At 38.3% G+C, this 17,261-nt stretch overlaps 2 protein-coding genes across 17 annotated transcripts in view; both read left to right on the forward strand.

Annotated features, from left to right (window-relative positions):
• zfyve27 (zinc finger, FYVE domain containing 27) overlaps positions 1-6,276 on the forward strand; it is a 99,144-nt gene extending 92,868 nt beyond the window's left edge. For 3 of the 15 annotated variants that reach the window (XM_079616301.1, XM_079616300.1, XM_079616293.1), the window contains 6 exons: positions 208-228; positions 400-420; positions 3,224-3,365; positions 4,784-4,830; positions 4,922-5,003; positions 5,091-6,220. In XM_079616301.1, the coding sequence (XP_079472427.1) occupies positions 208-228; positions 400-420; positions 3,224-3,365; positions 4,784-4,830; positions 4,922-5,003; positions 5,091-5,158 (381 nt within the window). In that variant the 3' untranslated portion in view covers positions 5,159-6,220. Of the gene's footprint in view, positions 1-207; positions 229-399; positions 421-1,484; positions 1,539-3,223; positions 3,366-4,783; positions 4,831-4,921; positions 5,004-5,090 lie in introns of all 15 variants that reach the window. The other 12 variants (XM_079616299.1, XM_079616292.1, XM_079616306.1 and 9 more) reach the window with 5 other exon arrangements.
• Positions 6,277-6,581: 305 nt separating this feature from the next.
• Positions 6,582-16,874, forward strand: golga7ba (golgin A7 family, member Ba). 2 transcript variants are annotated; one of them, XM_079616326.1, is made up of 5 exons: positions 6,582-6,717; positions 12,062-12,187; positions 12,656-12,808; positions 14,253-14,354; positions 15,215-16,874. In XM_079616326.1, the coding sequence occupies exons 1-5, from the start codon at positions 6,706-6,708 to the stop codon at positions 15,293-15,295; spliced, it is 474 nt and encodes a 157-aa protein (XP_079472452.1). In that variant the 5' UTR covers positions 6,582-6,705; the 3' UTR covers positions 15,296-16,874. The 2 variants fall into 2 exon arrangements, with proteins under 2 accessions (XP_079472452.1, XP_079472451.1); XM_079616325.1 differs by lacking the exon at positions 6,582-6,717 and adding an exon at positions 7,527-7,739 and having other exon boundaries at positions 15,215-16,863.
• Positions 16,875-17,261: the final 387 nt, after the last annotated feature.

The following is a 17,261-nucleotide window of genomic DNA, read 5'->3' on the forward strand; positions in this document are numbered from 1 at the left end:
GTCTGTGTCTATCTATCTATCTATCTATCTATCTATCTATCTATCTATCTATCTATCTATCTATCTATCCTCTGTCTGTCTGTCTGACAATGAGTTTAAAGATGCCATAGAGGTCAGGAAAACATCTATCTGTCTGTCTTTCTATCTCTCTGTTTCTGTTTTCTGCTTCTGACATGTTCTCCCATTTCTGCTGTTTGCCTACTCAAGGAATCTCAGCTTGTGTTGCCGGTAAGTAGCTCCCTCTAGTGGTGTGGAGAGTTATAGCATTAACATTGACAGTGTGCAAATATTGTGTGTGTGTATGAACATAAGTGTAGATATTAGTCTTCTCACTAACCAATCAGAATTAGTTGTGTATGTGTACCTGCCTGACCTCTGACCTGTACTCTGCTCTCTAAGGAATCTCCTCTGGCTTTAGTGGTAAGTAATAGAGTAACTGAGAGCATTTCGTATTTAAGTAAGTCCTCAGTAGCTCTAACCCAGTGAAGAAACATCCTGGACTGAACTGTCTTTGTGTGTGTGCGCATGTTTTTGCATCAATGTAAATGCTCTGAATGCATGTGCACATGTTTATGTATTTAAGATGTGGATATTAGTGTATGATTGTTAGATTTTAGTCTGCCACTGTAGGGTGCATCTCACAAAACCTGTCAAGAAATGTCTGAGTCGTACTTCACCCTAAAATTACAATCAAAAAATAAAATATATATTTAGCTAAACAAAAATGATGTGCTTTTCCAGGACCAATAGTTATTCACATTATTTTCCTGATAAATATGCGCTCTTTACTGTTATGTGTTTTTTAATGTATTCTTCATTTTCTTTACGCAGAACATAATTGATTTAATTTTTAATATGGGGTGAAATGTGACCTGGAATTAGGGCTGTAACGATTAATCGCGATTAATCGAAATCCAAAATAAAAGTTTGTGCATGCATGCCTGTGTGTGTATATATATACACAAAATAATTATACACAATACACACACATATATTATGTAAACACAAACTTTTATTTTGGATTTCGATTAATCGCGATTAATCGTTACGGCCCTACCTGGAATTGTGTTTGTGAGATTCACCTGTATGTCTTGACTATGTGTTCAGTTGTGAATTTAAATTCAGATGCATCTCATTTAACTCATAAACTCAAATATTTAATAATTCAGCAGACACTTTTATCCAATGCGACTTACAAATAAGGAGAACAATAGAAGCAATGACAGAAACAATATGTAAGTGCTGTGACACGTCCCAGTTAGTCTAACACAGTACACTAAGCAAGGTTTTTTTTTAATAAATAAAAAAATAAGTTGATATAATATAAATAGAATAGAATAGTAAGAGTTAGAATTAATGGGTCAAGTGTTGACTTGATGAAACATGACAAATCCAGACCTAATTCTTTTTTAAATAATAATAATGTATTTTGTAATAAGGGTCATAACTGTTGTAAAATTGTCCGGCCCGTGTTTTGAACGTAGGTGTGGCGTATACCCTATTTGCTACCAAAGATTCGGAGATGGAGAGCCCGTAAGGTGCCCATACACACGCCTGTCAATCATGATCTCTAGGTGTCCTGACTTCTAACCACACCCCCTCTTGCCTCTATTCATTTCGGTGGCTTCTATTAACAGTGATGTCACAGGAAATGGTTACTCGGTGACACTTTCTTCAGGTTCAGATTAAGGATGATTAATACACTATTTCTTTTGTGAGGTTCAAACTCATGCTGAAAATGTTTGGGAATGTCCACTAACAATCATAGTGAGGAGTTGGGCTGATTTATTGCCTATTTAAGAGGTATTCCAAATTAAATGCATTCACGAATTTGTCCAATTTGGCATCTGAATTGAATAATTGACCTGAAACGTGCCCAACCTTCGCTAGAGCCTGTATTTGGAGGGCTTGTGGTGTCATAATGGCGTTAAGTGCTGTAGGGCACAGAAATCTGAGACCTCCCGCCAGTCATCGGAAGTGAAGCTCGGCAGCAACAAACATGGGGTCAGATTTACAGAAGTCGCCACATGTGCCGCTCCAGATTCATCTGTTTGTAATGACTTGAGTAAATCTGATCTCTAAACCCAGAGCCCTCTACATACAGAACAGAACTAACACCGGGAGAAAACCTTCACACGAGGACAGTGAGCCGTCAAAAGTAAAGGGCACTGATTTATGTATGTGGGTCAATGACACATCGGGTTTAAAACTCATGTGACATGTTCATATGTTTTCAGAACCATTTTCAATTAATGTTTTGAATATATTGTGAATCATGAATCCATGTTTTCTTGGGCCATGCTATTTAATGTACAAATAATACAAAGGGCAAATTGGATTAAATATATTTTTATCACTTACTCAAAGGGATAGTTCACCTAAAAATGTAAATTATGTCATTAATTACTCACCCTCGTGTTGTTCCAAACCCGTAAGACTTTTGTTTATCTTCGGAGCACAAATGAAGATATTTTTGATGAAATCTGAGAGTTTTCTGTCCCTCCATTGACAGACTACGCAACTACCAGTTTCAAGCCCCAGAAAGATAGTAAAGACATTATTAAAGTAATCCCTGTGACTCCAGTGGTTTAACCTCACGCGTGTTTGGAGATGAATATTTTGTAAATAAAGAGAAAATTATGTGTTTTGCACAAAGCACTCGTGTCGCTACATAAAAAAATAATTTAATGATGTCTTTACTATCTTTATGGGGCTTGAAATTGGTAGTTGTGCAGACTGTCAATGGAGGGACAGAAATCTCTCAGATTTCATTAAAAAGATCTTCATTTGTGTTTGAAGATGAACGGAAGTCTTACGGGTTTGGAACGACATGAGCGAGAGTAATCAAATGACAATTTTCATTATTAGGTGAACTGTCAATTTAAAATTTTAAACCTGAGTGACTGTTTAAAGACTTTTTTTGACCAACAAACAAAAAATATATAATAAATTTAAAGAATGCTCATTGTAAAATATGTGTATTCAGATGATTATTTAATGAACTAATCAGTCTGGTGAAAAATGAACATCATTGACCCACATATGTCAGTGTCTGGTATTTTAAAAGGTTGTGTGCAGGTTTTGTCATGCGAAGGTGACGTGGAAGATCTTTTGGTGTTGAGCTGAGCATGAGAGCTAATGGGTTTGGATCTGTCTCTTCTCATCTCTACAGAAGTTGAATATGATTCATTTATCTCCGTGTATATGTGCTTATTCCCGGTAGGATGACGAGGACGTGTCTTCTGTTGTTCCTGAGTTTGACACCATCTCTGATAACGGGTTGTTGAGCAGAAACGAGCCCATTCGCAGTAAAGTGTCCAAACTTACTGAAAAACTGCGCAAGCGGGTCCCTACCAACGCCACCGGTTACTATGGATCTCTTTATACTTGGTTTTTCACCTTCTTTATTATTCAGTCATGTGAAAAAGAAAGTACACCCTTTTGAATTGTATGGTTTTACGTATCAGGATATAATATCATCTGGACGTTAGTAGATCTTAAAGGGCTGGTATAATGCCCTTTTCACAAGATGTAAAATAAGTCTCTGATGTCAACAGAGTGTGTATGTGAAGTTTTAGCTCAAAATAACGCACAGATATTTTTATATAGCATATTAAAATTGTCACTTTTTGAGGGTGAGCAAAAACGCACCGTTTTTGTGTCTGTCCCTTTAAATGCAAATGAGCTGCTGCTCGCGGCACAGGGGGTGGAGCTTCAACAGCTCCTGTTTTTTTTACCTCACACACACATGCACTGAACATTTCAAAAACTTTTAGCCTTTTATGTTTAAACCGGAGTCAGACAATGATGGAGAGACTCAAGAAAAAGTGACAACATGTAGAAGCAACAGGATGTTTCTCAATGGTTAATTGATGAATTTATGTTGCCGATGTGGAGTTAACTATCTTCTAGTCATTGATTAGTATATTCTGTCATGATAATCTATAAATCGCGTTCCCGGGGGTGGGGTTTATGTACATTTTAGGGTTGGTGATGTCACTAACCCGGGAGGTTAGTTTCTGTAATTTTAGAGTGTGTCTGCGAGCTCTTGGAACCCCGCCCTCTGCAGTAGCTCATTTGCATTTAAAGGGACAGACACAAAACGGTGCGTTTATGCAAACCCTCAATAAGTGACAACTTTAATATGCTATATAAAAATATCTGTGGGGTATTTTGTGCTAAAACTTCACACACACACTCTGGGGACATCAGAAATTTATTTTACATCTTATGAAAAGGCATTTTACCACCCCTTTAAGTAAATATAACCTCAGATGAACAACAAGACATGGCATATTACACTGTCAATATATATTTAACAAAAATAAAGCTGAAATTGAGAAGCCATGTGTGAACAACTAAGTACACCCTATGATTTAAAAGCTTGTAGAACGTTGCTTCAGTTCATTGAGGTTTGCGGTCATTTGTTTACGCACAGCATTTCTCAAGGTCCCGCCACAGCATTTCAATCAGGTTTAGGTCTGAATTTGCTACACCTTATTTTCTTTTTCAGACCTTCTGTTGTATGTTTTCTGGTGTTCTTGGGATCATTGTCCTGTTGCATGACCCCATTTTGGCCAAGCTTTAGCTGTCGGGACAGATGGCCTCACATTGATTCGTAATATGTCATGTGTTGTTGTATTTACCTAATTTTAAGACCTGCCTAGGACCAGATGATACTTTATGTCCTCGTGCGTAAAACCATAGAGTTCAAAAGGGTGTCGTTTCTTCTTTACATGACTGTGCCTCTCGTTATAACCGATTGTCTTTTGTCCTTCCTCAGGAAACTGTTTCCAGTGCAGCTCAGCGTTTTCTGTTTTAAAGAAAAGGGTATGTCTTCTGATCCTCGCTCTGTTGAACATGCTTTCCCAGGTCAACTGTGTGTGAAGTCGTTTCACCGATAACCAATTTATTTTTCTAGAGAAACTGCAGTAACTGTGGTGCCAGTTGTTGTTCCCGCTGTTGCTCGTATAAAGTGTTCAAGTCCAGCATGGGAGCCACAGGTACGAGTGGAACATGTGAATTTGGCAAAGAATGTTTTATTTAAGACGATTTTACACTCTGTGCTTTTTCTTTCTCTGAATCTTTAGCTCCTGAAGCCCAAAGAGAGACTGTGTTCGTTTGTTCTATGTGCAATACTTTCCTCAGCACCAAGTAGGATTGGTCATCATCCTGAAAAAATATTTCACCGTTGCAATCCTATGAGAGAAACTAGGGGTTGGACCACAAGATGGCTGCTTCAGGTCCTTCGGTCTATGTTGAGCATTTCACACGGAGAACCAACATTTATGTTACCCTTTCGGTTTCTTCAACACTCTTCCTGAGCTTCCTCAGAGTTTTATTTTGTCTGTTCACAATTCGTGACCCCTTACCTTTGCGTTAAATTGTGACTTTTTCTTTGGAATATGCTGCTTTCCCCGGTCAACTCTAATATATCAAGGTTGGTTGGTTTACTTGGACCTCACCTTGCTGTGATATCAGATGCTGTAGTTTCATCAACCCTTGTTATAACGTCACTTTCCAGAACTTGAGCCCTGGTGGGAAATCAGGTTAATATCCAGGACCCTGTTCATCTATTACATCACATTTTCCTATAGAGGAAAACATGATGACCATGTAAATGTTGTTGGTAATTTTATTATTGCATTGGATTGCAAAAGCAATGGATCTGAGCATTTTGTTTCATGTACTGTCAAATCTGATTAGTTGAGTTAATATCAATGGTTTATGAAGAAAATAAATGTTATTTTGCTCATAAACCTGTTGACTTAACTCATGTTACGATTCGTAAACCTTCTGCTGCTTAACTGCTTTAATCTATGATTGTTGATTATATAATTTATTTGTGTTTTTTTTTTATCTGGAAAAAATTGTAATTTATAAATGTATATTTGTTTTTTGGGAAATCCTCAGTAACCACTTATAATAATCAAAATAATGCTACCATATTAGTCTATCAGCAAATAACTTCTCTTCAATAATTCTCCTCTTCACATTGTTATTGAGAGAATGAGCTATGTTCGTGTCATTGTTTTTCCGTCGGATTGTTTTTAAGCCATGGTTGAATGTAAAACCAGAGTATTAACGGTTATAGAGCTATGAATGTCCTACTACTGCTTTTTAAACATAAATTCAAATCTTGCTGGGTAAGTTATCCATAATACAACACAATTTGTTTCCTCGGTTGAATCTACTGTTAATAATAAAAAATCTCAATATAAGTTTTGCTGTGTGGAGTTTTGCCTAATCCTAAAAGTTGTTGAGGTTCTTCTCGCGAAAACAAAACAGTGTTTTGCCGCCTTTTGCACAGTTATCTAACCGCCATTTATTTTAAAAGACGCAATTAATGGCACTGTTTCTATGGTTACCTCCTCAGGCGAACGCCACTTCTCCTCGTGAGCGTCTGTTAGTGAACTCTGACAAGTTTATATTGTAATATTTGTGATTTGATTTCTGAAGAGGATGTTAGATATAAACATAATTTGAGGCGGTTAGATATTAACATTATTTGACTGATTAAACCCTAATAATTGAATCTGAGCGGCGTCTCAGTCCGTTGCTCCTCCCCCCGGCGCGTCATCACAATGTGTGATTGTTTCCGGCTCCGCCCCCTTTTTTTATCCCCGAGCGCAACCGTTTATTCCCGTGAACAACCCGCTTCAGCACCGGGACACAGGCACCGCGATCGCGCCCTCGCATGGCAACATGGCCACAGAGGTGAGAAACTGCCTCGTATAACCTCATTCTTGCACCAGCTGCGTTCACTAGAACCGGTTTTGTAAGATACCTTCTGAATCGGCGTCATTTTGATGATTTTAATCTGGGTTGGAGATCACGTGACGTTACAGGCAAACGCGAATAGCCGTCTCTGTTTTTACGCGTCGCTTTTTAAAACCTTGATCGGTTGTGATTATGATTACTAAACTAAACATACATACACAGTGTACACTAAACGCTAGACATGGCCAGCCACAAGTGGAGCGCGATAGATAGATAGATAGATAGATAGATAGATAGATAGATAGATAGATAGATAGATAGATAGATAATGTCATCATGTGGTAATCTAAAATAACTTAATAGTTTTTTATTTCAGTCAAATGTTATTTATTAGGACTGACTATACTATGTTACCACCATTTTAAAGGGCGCGTTCACAGAGACTTGTTACATGTGACTTAGTAATGTTGACATTAGGTTTTGTTCAGGTCAGATCGAGTGCTGCTGTTATCAAAGCATTGTTCCTAAGACATTTTGTAATTCATGTTAATATGTCGGTTTTGTATAATGGTCAATGATTTATTAAAGAGTGCAAAACAGAAGTGCTTTCACATATTTGGACCTCTAGCTGTTTTGACAGAGGGTGTTCAGATTGTCTGAGATGCTGTTGCTTAGATCAGACCCGTGACAGAAAGTGTGTTCTTAAAGCATTGTGTTCATTCATCATTCATGAGTCGAGATGACAAAGGCGTGTGTGTGTGTGTGTGTGTGTGTAAACTGTACAGTCGGAAGGATCCGGTGCCGTATTTAAATCAGCGCGTGCTGTGACGTGGCCGAGCGCGCAGCTGGACATCAAAGAGGATAAAAGCGACTGTCCGCGGGTCGTTAAGCTCTTTTGGCGAAAATATATAGGCAGATATCGTGTTTGTGAGTGTCTCTCGTCGGTGACCGGTTCAGGAATGATTTCAGCACCGCGGACAGCGACGGACCGAACAAAACTCCCGTACTGTCACGAGTCTGTAAGGGTTTTATTTTTATTTCCCTCTTTAAAAGTGGTTTAAAACTGGCGATACGGGATTTCCTGTGGTGATTTCCTGTGGTTTTGGGGATTTAAATGTGATTTCACAAGTTATTCTGAGGTTTATTTAGGAGTCAGAATGTGTGTCCGTTGTCCCGGCGCGTAACCTTGAACGCGCGCGTGATAGTGTGTTTCGAGCGCGAGATCTCTTTGTTTAATCTCGTGCGTGCAGACAACAAATGCACTCCTCACGTTTACGATCAATAATCACTCTGTACAGGCAACATCGGCGGGTTAGATTGTGTTTTGATGGTTTTGGTATCAGCGGTGAGTGTGTGTGTGTGTGTGTGTGTGTGTGTGTGTGTTAAATGATCGTCTCCTCGCGATCGATCGGTTGTGCTCGCGGGAGTCAGTAACACTGTCTCTCATCTTTCTGAGACAGTTACCGAGAGCGGCTTGCATGCATTATTAATGAGGCATTTAGTAACAACAGCCCAGAGCGTTTAGTCGTGATAAGTCTCGGTTTACCCGTACATAGTGGCGTACCAGTACAGTGGTGGTGGTGGTGGTGTCAGATGGTAAAACGCATGAATGGTTTAGCATATTCACGTACCAACTGCAAGCCCTTCAAAAACCATGGTACTAGCATGGTTTATGTCGAAAATAAGGTATTACAAACAATATTTTATCAATTGTATCATGCATACGTGATTCTTGACCTCTGTATTCTTTGATGTATCATGCAGTGGTATATGAATTATTCCACATAATGGTATATACTGAAGTAGCATTAGACCTTTTCCCAACATCTTTTAGTTCTGGGTCCTTCTGAGTGTGTTTCGGGGAGTTCAACAGGTAAATGAGGTGTTGTGCATTTATTTGACACCAGATATGCCTCTTATCTGAGCGGTGCAATAATTCTTGAGAACTGTGCAAATGTTCAGTGCCAGAGATTTACCGCGGCCGTCCACAGCATTGAATAGCTGCTTGTCAAGACTCTCTCTGTGTGTGTGTGTGTGTGTGTGTGTGTGTGTGTGTGTGTGTGTGTGTGTGTGTGTGTGTGTGTGTGTGTGTGTGTGTGTGTGTGTGTGTGTGAACCAGCGCGTGCTGTCTCAGCCTGTTACTATATGAGAAGGAGCCATGAACTGGCAGGCCCTGCTACTAAAACAGAGGCAGTTTTTAAATAAACAGGTTGTCAGGACTGGCCATGTAATTATATCTTCCCCTGCTATCTGAATAATCTTCATCTGACCTTTAGATGTCCACCGATAAAGAGTAACATGCTAATGGCCTTTAATATGTTGTGTTTAATATGTCGGTGTCATAGCAGAAACATAACATAACACTTTATTTTACGGTGTCCTTATGTTACATGTACTTACTGTAGTAATACCAGTAAATTATGCATAATTACATGCAACTCAACCTAAACCTAACTAGGGCTGTAAACGATTAATACAAATATTAATCGTTTAGATTAATATAGAAAAAAATAGAAGTTTGTGTTTACATAATATATGTGTGTGTGTTGTGTATAATTATTTTGTATATATAAATACACACACATGCATGTATATATTTAAGAAAAATTTGTTATTTATATATAAAACAGTTCTATTTAAATAATTTATATATATATAATATAAATCATATAAAAATATATATGCAGTATATAAATGCAAATATTTCTCAAATATATACATGCATGTGTGTGTATTTATATATACAAAATAATAATACACAATACACACACATATTATGTAAACACAAACTTTTATTTTGGATTCGATTAGTCGTTTACAGCCCTAACCCTATAGTAAGAACATGTAGTTGCTTAATATTACTCAGTACCTCTTAAATATATAATTGCACTGTAACAATGACACCTTAAAATAAAGTGTTTGTGTAGTTTGATGCTGTGCAGTTTGTCATGGAATGTGGTTTCTTATTAGAGCCTTCCAGTGTATAGGTTTAGGTGTATAGGTTCAGTGCATCATTATAGGTTTGATCATTCTGGTTTGTGAAAACAACATCGGCCCTGCAGGAGACAGCGGTGTAACGGCAGGGGACGTGTGGGGGATGGACGGACCCGCTCATGCTGATGTTAGTGTGTTGGCAGTGACAGATGGCCAGTCTCTCTGATGTGTGTGTGTGTGTGCGTGTGTGTGTGTGTGTGTCCGTGCAACACTGGCAATGAAGTGCCCATTCAATTATGAGGTCATCACTGGATTAATCTATAAATTAGTGACGGCATCACTGCATTACTTTATGAACAAATGATGCCATCGCTGACTGCATTACTCTATGAGTTTTATGATCATTAGCTTAGAGTAATTCAGCGCTGAGCTAACTATGACATCACTGCACTACTCTATGAGATAATGACATCACTGCACTACTCTGAGATAATGACATCACTGCACTACTCTGAGATAATGACATCACTGCATTACTCGCTACAGTAATACTCTTAGATAATGACATCACTGCACTACTCTGAGATAATGACATCACTGCACTACTCTGAGATAATGACATCACTGCACTACTCTGAGATAATGGCATCACTGCACTACTCTGAGATAATGACATCACTGCACTACTCTGAGATAATGACATCACTGCATTACTCGCTACAGTAATACTCTTAGATAATGACATCACTGCACTACTCTGAGATAATGACATCACTGCACTACTCTGAGATAATGACATCACTGCACTACTCTGAGATAATGACATCACTGCACTACTCTGAGATAATGGCATCACTGCACTACTCTGAGATAATGACATCACTGCACTACTCTGAGATAATGACATCACTGCATTACTCGCTACAGTAATACTCTTAGATAATGACATCACTGCACTACTCTGAGATAATGACATCACTGCACTACTCTGAGATAATGACATCACTGCACTACTCTGAGATAATGGCATCACTGCAATACTCTGAGATAATGACATCACTGCATTACTCTGAGACAATGACATCACTGCATTACTCTGTAATGACATCACTGCATTACTCTGTAATGACATCACTGCACTACTCTGAGATAATGGCATCACTGCACTACTCTGAGATAATGGCATCACTGCACTACTCTGAGATAATGGCATCACTGCACTACTCTGAGATAATGACATCACTGCATTACTCGCTACAGTAATACTCTTAGATAATGACATCACTGCACTACTCTGAGATAATGACATCACTGCACTACTCTGAGATAATGACATCACTGCACTACTCTGAGATAATGACATCACTGCACTACTCTGAGATAATGACATCACTGCACTACTCTGAGATAATGACATCACTGCATTACTCGCTACAGTAATACTCTTAGATAATGACATCACTGCACTACTCTGAGATAATGACATCACTGCACTACTCTGAGATAATGACATCACTGCACTACTCTGAGATAATGGCATCACTGCAATACTCTGAGATAATGACATCACTGCATTACTCTGAGATAATGACATCACTGCATTACTCTGTAATGACATCACTGCACTACTCTGAGATAATGGCATCACTGCACTACTCTGAGATAATGGCATCACTGCACTACTCTGAGATAATGACATCACTGCACTACTCTGAGATAATGACATCACTGCACTACTCTTAGATAATGACATCACTGCACTACTCTGACATAATGACATCACTGCACTACTCTGAGATAATGACATCACTGCACTACTCTGAGATAATGACATCACTTATGTCATTATCTCAATGACACCCCAATGACACCCCTTAAGTTCCAAGTAATGCCCTGATGTCATAATACGCTCTAAATTATGCAGTGATGTGCTAATGATGACATCACTGCACTACGCTGCAAAGAGTTCTGAAACCAACAGATCTAATGCCACTGACTAGAAAGTTAGTTCATAGCAGTGATGTAACTGAATACTAGTGGCTAATTTCCATGCCCACACTTCTGTTTTCAATAGAAAATGCTACAACAGGGGACAGAAAACTGCATTCGTCAAGCCATTTTTCATGGATTGTTTAACATCTAGCAGCCAAAGGTAATGTAATTTATGATTAGATCAGACTGTAGCGCACTGTAACCCTCTCTCTCTCTCTCTCTCTCTCTCTCTCTCTCTCTCTCTCTCTCTCTCTCTCTCTCTCTCTCTCTCTCTCTCTCTCTCTCTCTCCCTCTCTCTCCATCTCTCTCTCTCTCTCTCTCTCTCCCTCTCTCTCTCTCCATCTCTCTCTCTCTCTCTCTCTCTCTCTCTCTCTCTCTCTCTCTCTCTCTCTCTTTCTCTATCCCTCTGCTGTAGTTTCATAACCTTCAGGAGTTGAGACACAGCGCATCTCTAGCCAACAAGGTCTTCATTCAGAGGGACTACACTGATGGCACCATCTGCAAGTTCCAGACCAAGTTCCCCTCCGAGTTAGACAGCAGGGTAAGTGTGTGTGTGCGTGCGTGCCGCGTGGTGTGTGTGTGTGTGCCGCGTGGTGTGTGTGTGTGTGTGTGGCAGAACAAAAGAGAGACAACGCAAGTAAAAAGGAGCAAAAAGACAACAAGGCTCTTCACTCAGAGAAACTCTGCTCTTCAGCAAAAGCACTGCTGAGTGCGCAAACTCCACACAACACACACATAATGAGCTGCTAATAGAGCTGCTAAAAGAGCTGTTTAAAGGTGTAAGATCATGTCACAGACAGCCAGTAAAGACTTGCTGAGTAAATGGCAGGGAGAGACCGTTTAACATGTAAAGCTTTCAGTGCCATTCTCACAATCTATTTATTAATTCACTCAATTATGGAATTGAGTGTTTTTATAACTTCAGCACCTGATCAAAGTGTTTTCAGTTTTTGATTCAGTTCATGCTGCTCTCTGATTGGCTGACTCATCTTTGCATCCGATTGGTCAGATTGAGAGGACGCTGTTTGAGGACACGGTGAAGACGCTGAATAATTACTATGCAGAGGCGGAGAAGATCGGAGGCCAGTCGTACCTCGAGGGCTGTCTGGCCTGTCTCACGGTTTACCTCATATTCCTGTGCATCGAGACGCGCTATGAGAAGGTATGTTATCAGCAGTGTTGTTCACTGAACGATGTTCATATTTTCGCCGAACGCTGAACTGAAAGAATCACTTTTCATACAATGAACGTGAACGAGAGCGGCGCTCACTCTGGCAGGAATGAGCAGCACGCGCAGTTCACGTTCACGCTCATTTGAAAAGTCAGGTTTTACCAGGGCTTAATTTGAGCAGGAACATGTTCCGTCACCTCCGACATTGGATCCGGAACCTTTTTTATTGGATCCGGCACCTCCTGTGTCACTAAAATTAATTGGCTAAATGAAAAAAAAATGAATTACTGTTTGTGTAGTGTTCAATGTTTGTGACACATGACTTGCGCGCTTGTTGTACGAGTTGAGATTGCTGTTAGCCTCGATCGTTTCACTCAGGGGAAAAGACAGGAAAGTTTGCTTAACTTTTTCAAATACGCTGGACAGTCAGATCCCAAACAAGCAAAAATCGGTTCCGCTGATCAAAAAGGAGACCACGGTGGACACAGTAGCCTAGTATCGATATCTCGTTATTTCGACATAATAAGGGGACATTCTAATCTGCATTAAGCCACATTAAGCGTTCTTATAGCCTAATGGTTTTCTATGGGAGGAAAATGCTTAACCGTTCATATTATGGGCTCATCTGATTTTTTTGTACATAGCATAGCCTATTTGTTAGGATTTTAGTATCATAATGATTAGGCTTATAAATGCACGCACAATTATCCGTGAACTTGATTTGAACAAATGCCTTTCAAATTGTGTATGCAAAATTCAGAATTAAATTAATGTGAAGAAATTTGTACAATTAGAGAGTAGGATATGTAGGCCTACTATACTGTTGTAGCCATTAAAAAAAGTGCGTTTCATATTTGTTAAAATATTATAATGTTTTTTTTTTTTCCCATTTATGTTGATTTATGAAAAGTGAACAGCACGACCGAGTAAGATAGGATGCGCAATATGAGACATGGAGCGGGTCAGACATGATTTTGACCCTTGAAGTTGAAGTTGTTTTAGAAAGCCTTTCTTTAAAGTGAATTTTGTTTTGTATAAATTGTATCTTAATTTGAATAAATTTTTCATTAACCAATTGGTAATGGATGGTAAATCTGTTGTTCTGTTGAGTAAGATAGTGGCCTATCTTAAAAAGAATTTAACAAATGAACGTGAACTAGTTAATTTTTAGATATGTGAACTTAGTTCATTTAAAAAAAAAAAAAAAAATGGACATGAACTAGTTAATTATCATCTGTGTGAACTGAACTTCGATCTAGTTCTTTTTAAGTATGAACTGGCACAACACTGGTTATCAGTTCCAGATAAACCCACCCGAAATGACACGTAAAACGAAAGCTAACAGTCATTGGTTACTTCACATGTTGTTTTTGCAGAATATGGAGAATATAAATGAGTCTGACAGTCTAAAGCGTGGTTATGTGTGTGTGTGCAGGTGCTGAAGAAGATCTCGCGCTACATTCAGGAGCAGAACGAGAAGATCTACGCTCCTAGAGGTCTCCTCATCACAGACCCTTTAGAGAGAGGCATGAGGGTCGTATCCTTACAGTCTAGAAACTACTGTGTGTGTGTGTGTGTGTGTGTGTGTGTGTGTGTGTGTGTGTGTGTGTGTGTGTGTGTGTGTGTGTGTGTGTGTGTGTGTGTGAACAAATGGTCAGTGGAAAGTGCTTATTCTTCAGAAACTCTTGTTAGTCCACCTTATGAGCTCAAACTAAATATTTCATGAACTCTCTTATTTTATTTTCATTTTGTATGAGGTTTTCAATTAATGCAACCCTGTAGACAAGATTGTGAACAAAATGTGGAATACAGTAAGTAATGTTTTTGTTTTAAATTGAATATCAATTCCACAAATAGTTGAATTTCAAATAAACTAAATATTATTTTTTATCAAATTAAGTTCTTTACTAAGATTTTATTTTATTTGTATTTTTCTGTACATTAATAATAAATTCAACAGATTATGTTGAATGTCGAATAAGCTATTTTTGTGCCTTTATTTTAATTGGACAACGTTTATCATTAACTAACCATTAAAAAAAACATTTTCATTACTTGAAAAAAAAAAAATGGGGGAAGGGACATTTCTCATTTTCATTTAGTTTAAGTTCAAGTACTAAAATAACAAACTAAATAAAATATAAACAAATATAATACTACATAGACAAAACCTAATAACAAAACCAAAAAACACAACAAAATTGATAAACCTTTAAAAATAAAAGAAAAGCAAAAACTATAATAGTATATTACAAATTGGACACCAGTTTTGATCATATTCATGATAGGTAGTCTAGTCTGAGAATGTATGTGTAAAGTTATTTCTTTATCCAGTAGTTTGCGCATGTAAGGTTGTTTAATGCTGTGTGGGGTTTTCTCTTAACCCGAGTGTGTTAGATTGAGATCAGTGTGTATGAGGATCGTGGTTCCAGCGGCTCAAGCTCAGGAAGCAGCACAACCAGCAGCAGTGGACGATGATTCACACACACACACACACACGCACTGTAACATTCACCCGTCCACACGCACTCACTCGCCCACGTGTGACGCCTTCATACTGACGCCCGCTGAACAGACACGCTGACCGCTCAGCATCGCCAAACAGAAACACACCGACATGAACTGCCTCCACAAGACACATCAGCTGTGAGCATTACCTCAGTCATCTGGATAGATGTTACCCTCCGGCACCTTCACAAACCTGCAGTTCTTGCACATCCCGAGTCACTAGCTATGGAAGCTTGTTTCCACCACAGGATAAAAAAATTAAAAAGGTAATCACGTCTTTTTATTTTTACAATTCTGACTATTTTCTCTTGCAATTCTGAGAAAAATAGCCAGAAATGCGAGATTTAAAGTAAGAATTGGGAGGTAAAACCCAAAATTCTGAGGAAATAGTCAGAATTGCAAGATGTAAACTCAGAATTCCACGAATAAAACTCAGAATTGTAAGATATAAAGTCAGAATTTTAAGATGTAAACTCAGAATTTAGAGAAAAAAGTCAGAATTGCGATATTTAAACTCATAATTCCAAGAATAAAACTCAGAATTGTGAGATGTAAAGTCAGAATTTTAAGATGTAAACTTCAGAGAAAAAAGTCTGAAAAAAAGAGTAAAAATTCCAAGATGAAAACTCAGAATTCCAAGAAAAAAAGTCAGAATTTTAAGATGTAAACTCGGAATTATGAGTTTGTAAAGTCAGAATTTTGACTCTGAATTTTGACTTTTCTCTTGGAATTCTGAGTTTCCATCTCGGAATTTTGACCCTTTTTTTTTTCTTCAGAATTCTGAGTTTACATCTCGCAGTTCTGACTTTTTTTCTCTGAATTCTAAGAGGAAAAAAGTCAGAACTACGAGATGGAAACTCAGAATTCAGAGAAAAAAGTCAGAACTGCGAGATGGAAACTCAGAATTCAGAGAAAAAAGTCAGAACTGCGAGATGGAAACTCAGAATTCCGAGATGGAAACTCAGAATTCCGAGATGGAAACTCAGAATTCTGTGGTGAAAAAATGTCATAATTGCGAGATAAAATTCCGTGGCAGAAACAAGCTTCCACACTAGCTGTAGCATTCTGGGTAACGCGCACATAAGCTTCTGTCACTGTAATATGCAATCTCACTCAAAACGCCATGTGATGTAGCTGCCGATCGGCACATGACAGTCTTCCATTTCCATGATTCTGGATGAGCACTTTTACTGGAGTTATTGACGAGAAGTCATGTTTTAGACTAGGATCAGTTGTTAATGAGAGGACAGTGTGATATCTGACCCCAGACACTGCCATCTTAAACCACGGGTACTGTTTATGACTTTTTTTTATGATTTGCTTAATTTCACAGTGTGCTAATCGTTCATGCTTTGTAATGTAACGCGCCGTCAGAGCAGAAACGAGTCCTGATGACGTGACTGCCAAGAGCCAGAGCTTCCTCACATGATCCTTCGCCATGAGCTTCCATTTCTTACTGTGAACCTTCGGCCCGTTTATGCAAAGAGAAAGAGAGGATGCTTTTTCTGTTGTGTAGCAAAATAAATGAACAATGATGGTCAGACAAGCCAGCTCTGCATTTTCATTTTTAATCCACGTTTTATAAAAAAAAAAAAAAAAATCTGAACAAGGTTTTATTTAGGCATTTTCTACTTGATTAAAAATAAATGCTTTTAGGTAAAAAAAAAAAAAAAAACGGTGAGATGTTAATTTTAAGATGTAAACTCAAAAAGTCAGGATTGAACGAAGTTGGTCAAACAAGCCAGTTCTGCGTTTTCTTATTCAATCCACGTTATTTAATTTTTATTTATTTTTTTCCTGTTTTTTCAGGCATTTTTACTTGATTAAAAAAAAAGTATATATATATATATTTTTTTTTTTGGCATAAAGTATTTAATCGAAGTATCAATTTAACACATGTTGAATGTCAAATAAGCTAAATAATTTTTTTCATATT

This window comes from Phoxinus phoxinus (assembly GCF_949152265.1).
Source record: "Phoxinus phoxinus genome assembly, chromosome: 6".
NCBI classification, from domain to species: domain Eukaryota; kingdom Metazoa; phylum Chordata; class Actinopteri; order Cypriniformes; family Leuciscidae; genus Phoxinus; species Phoxinus phoxinus.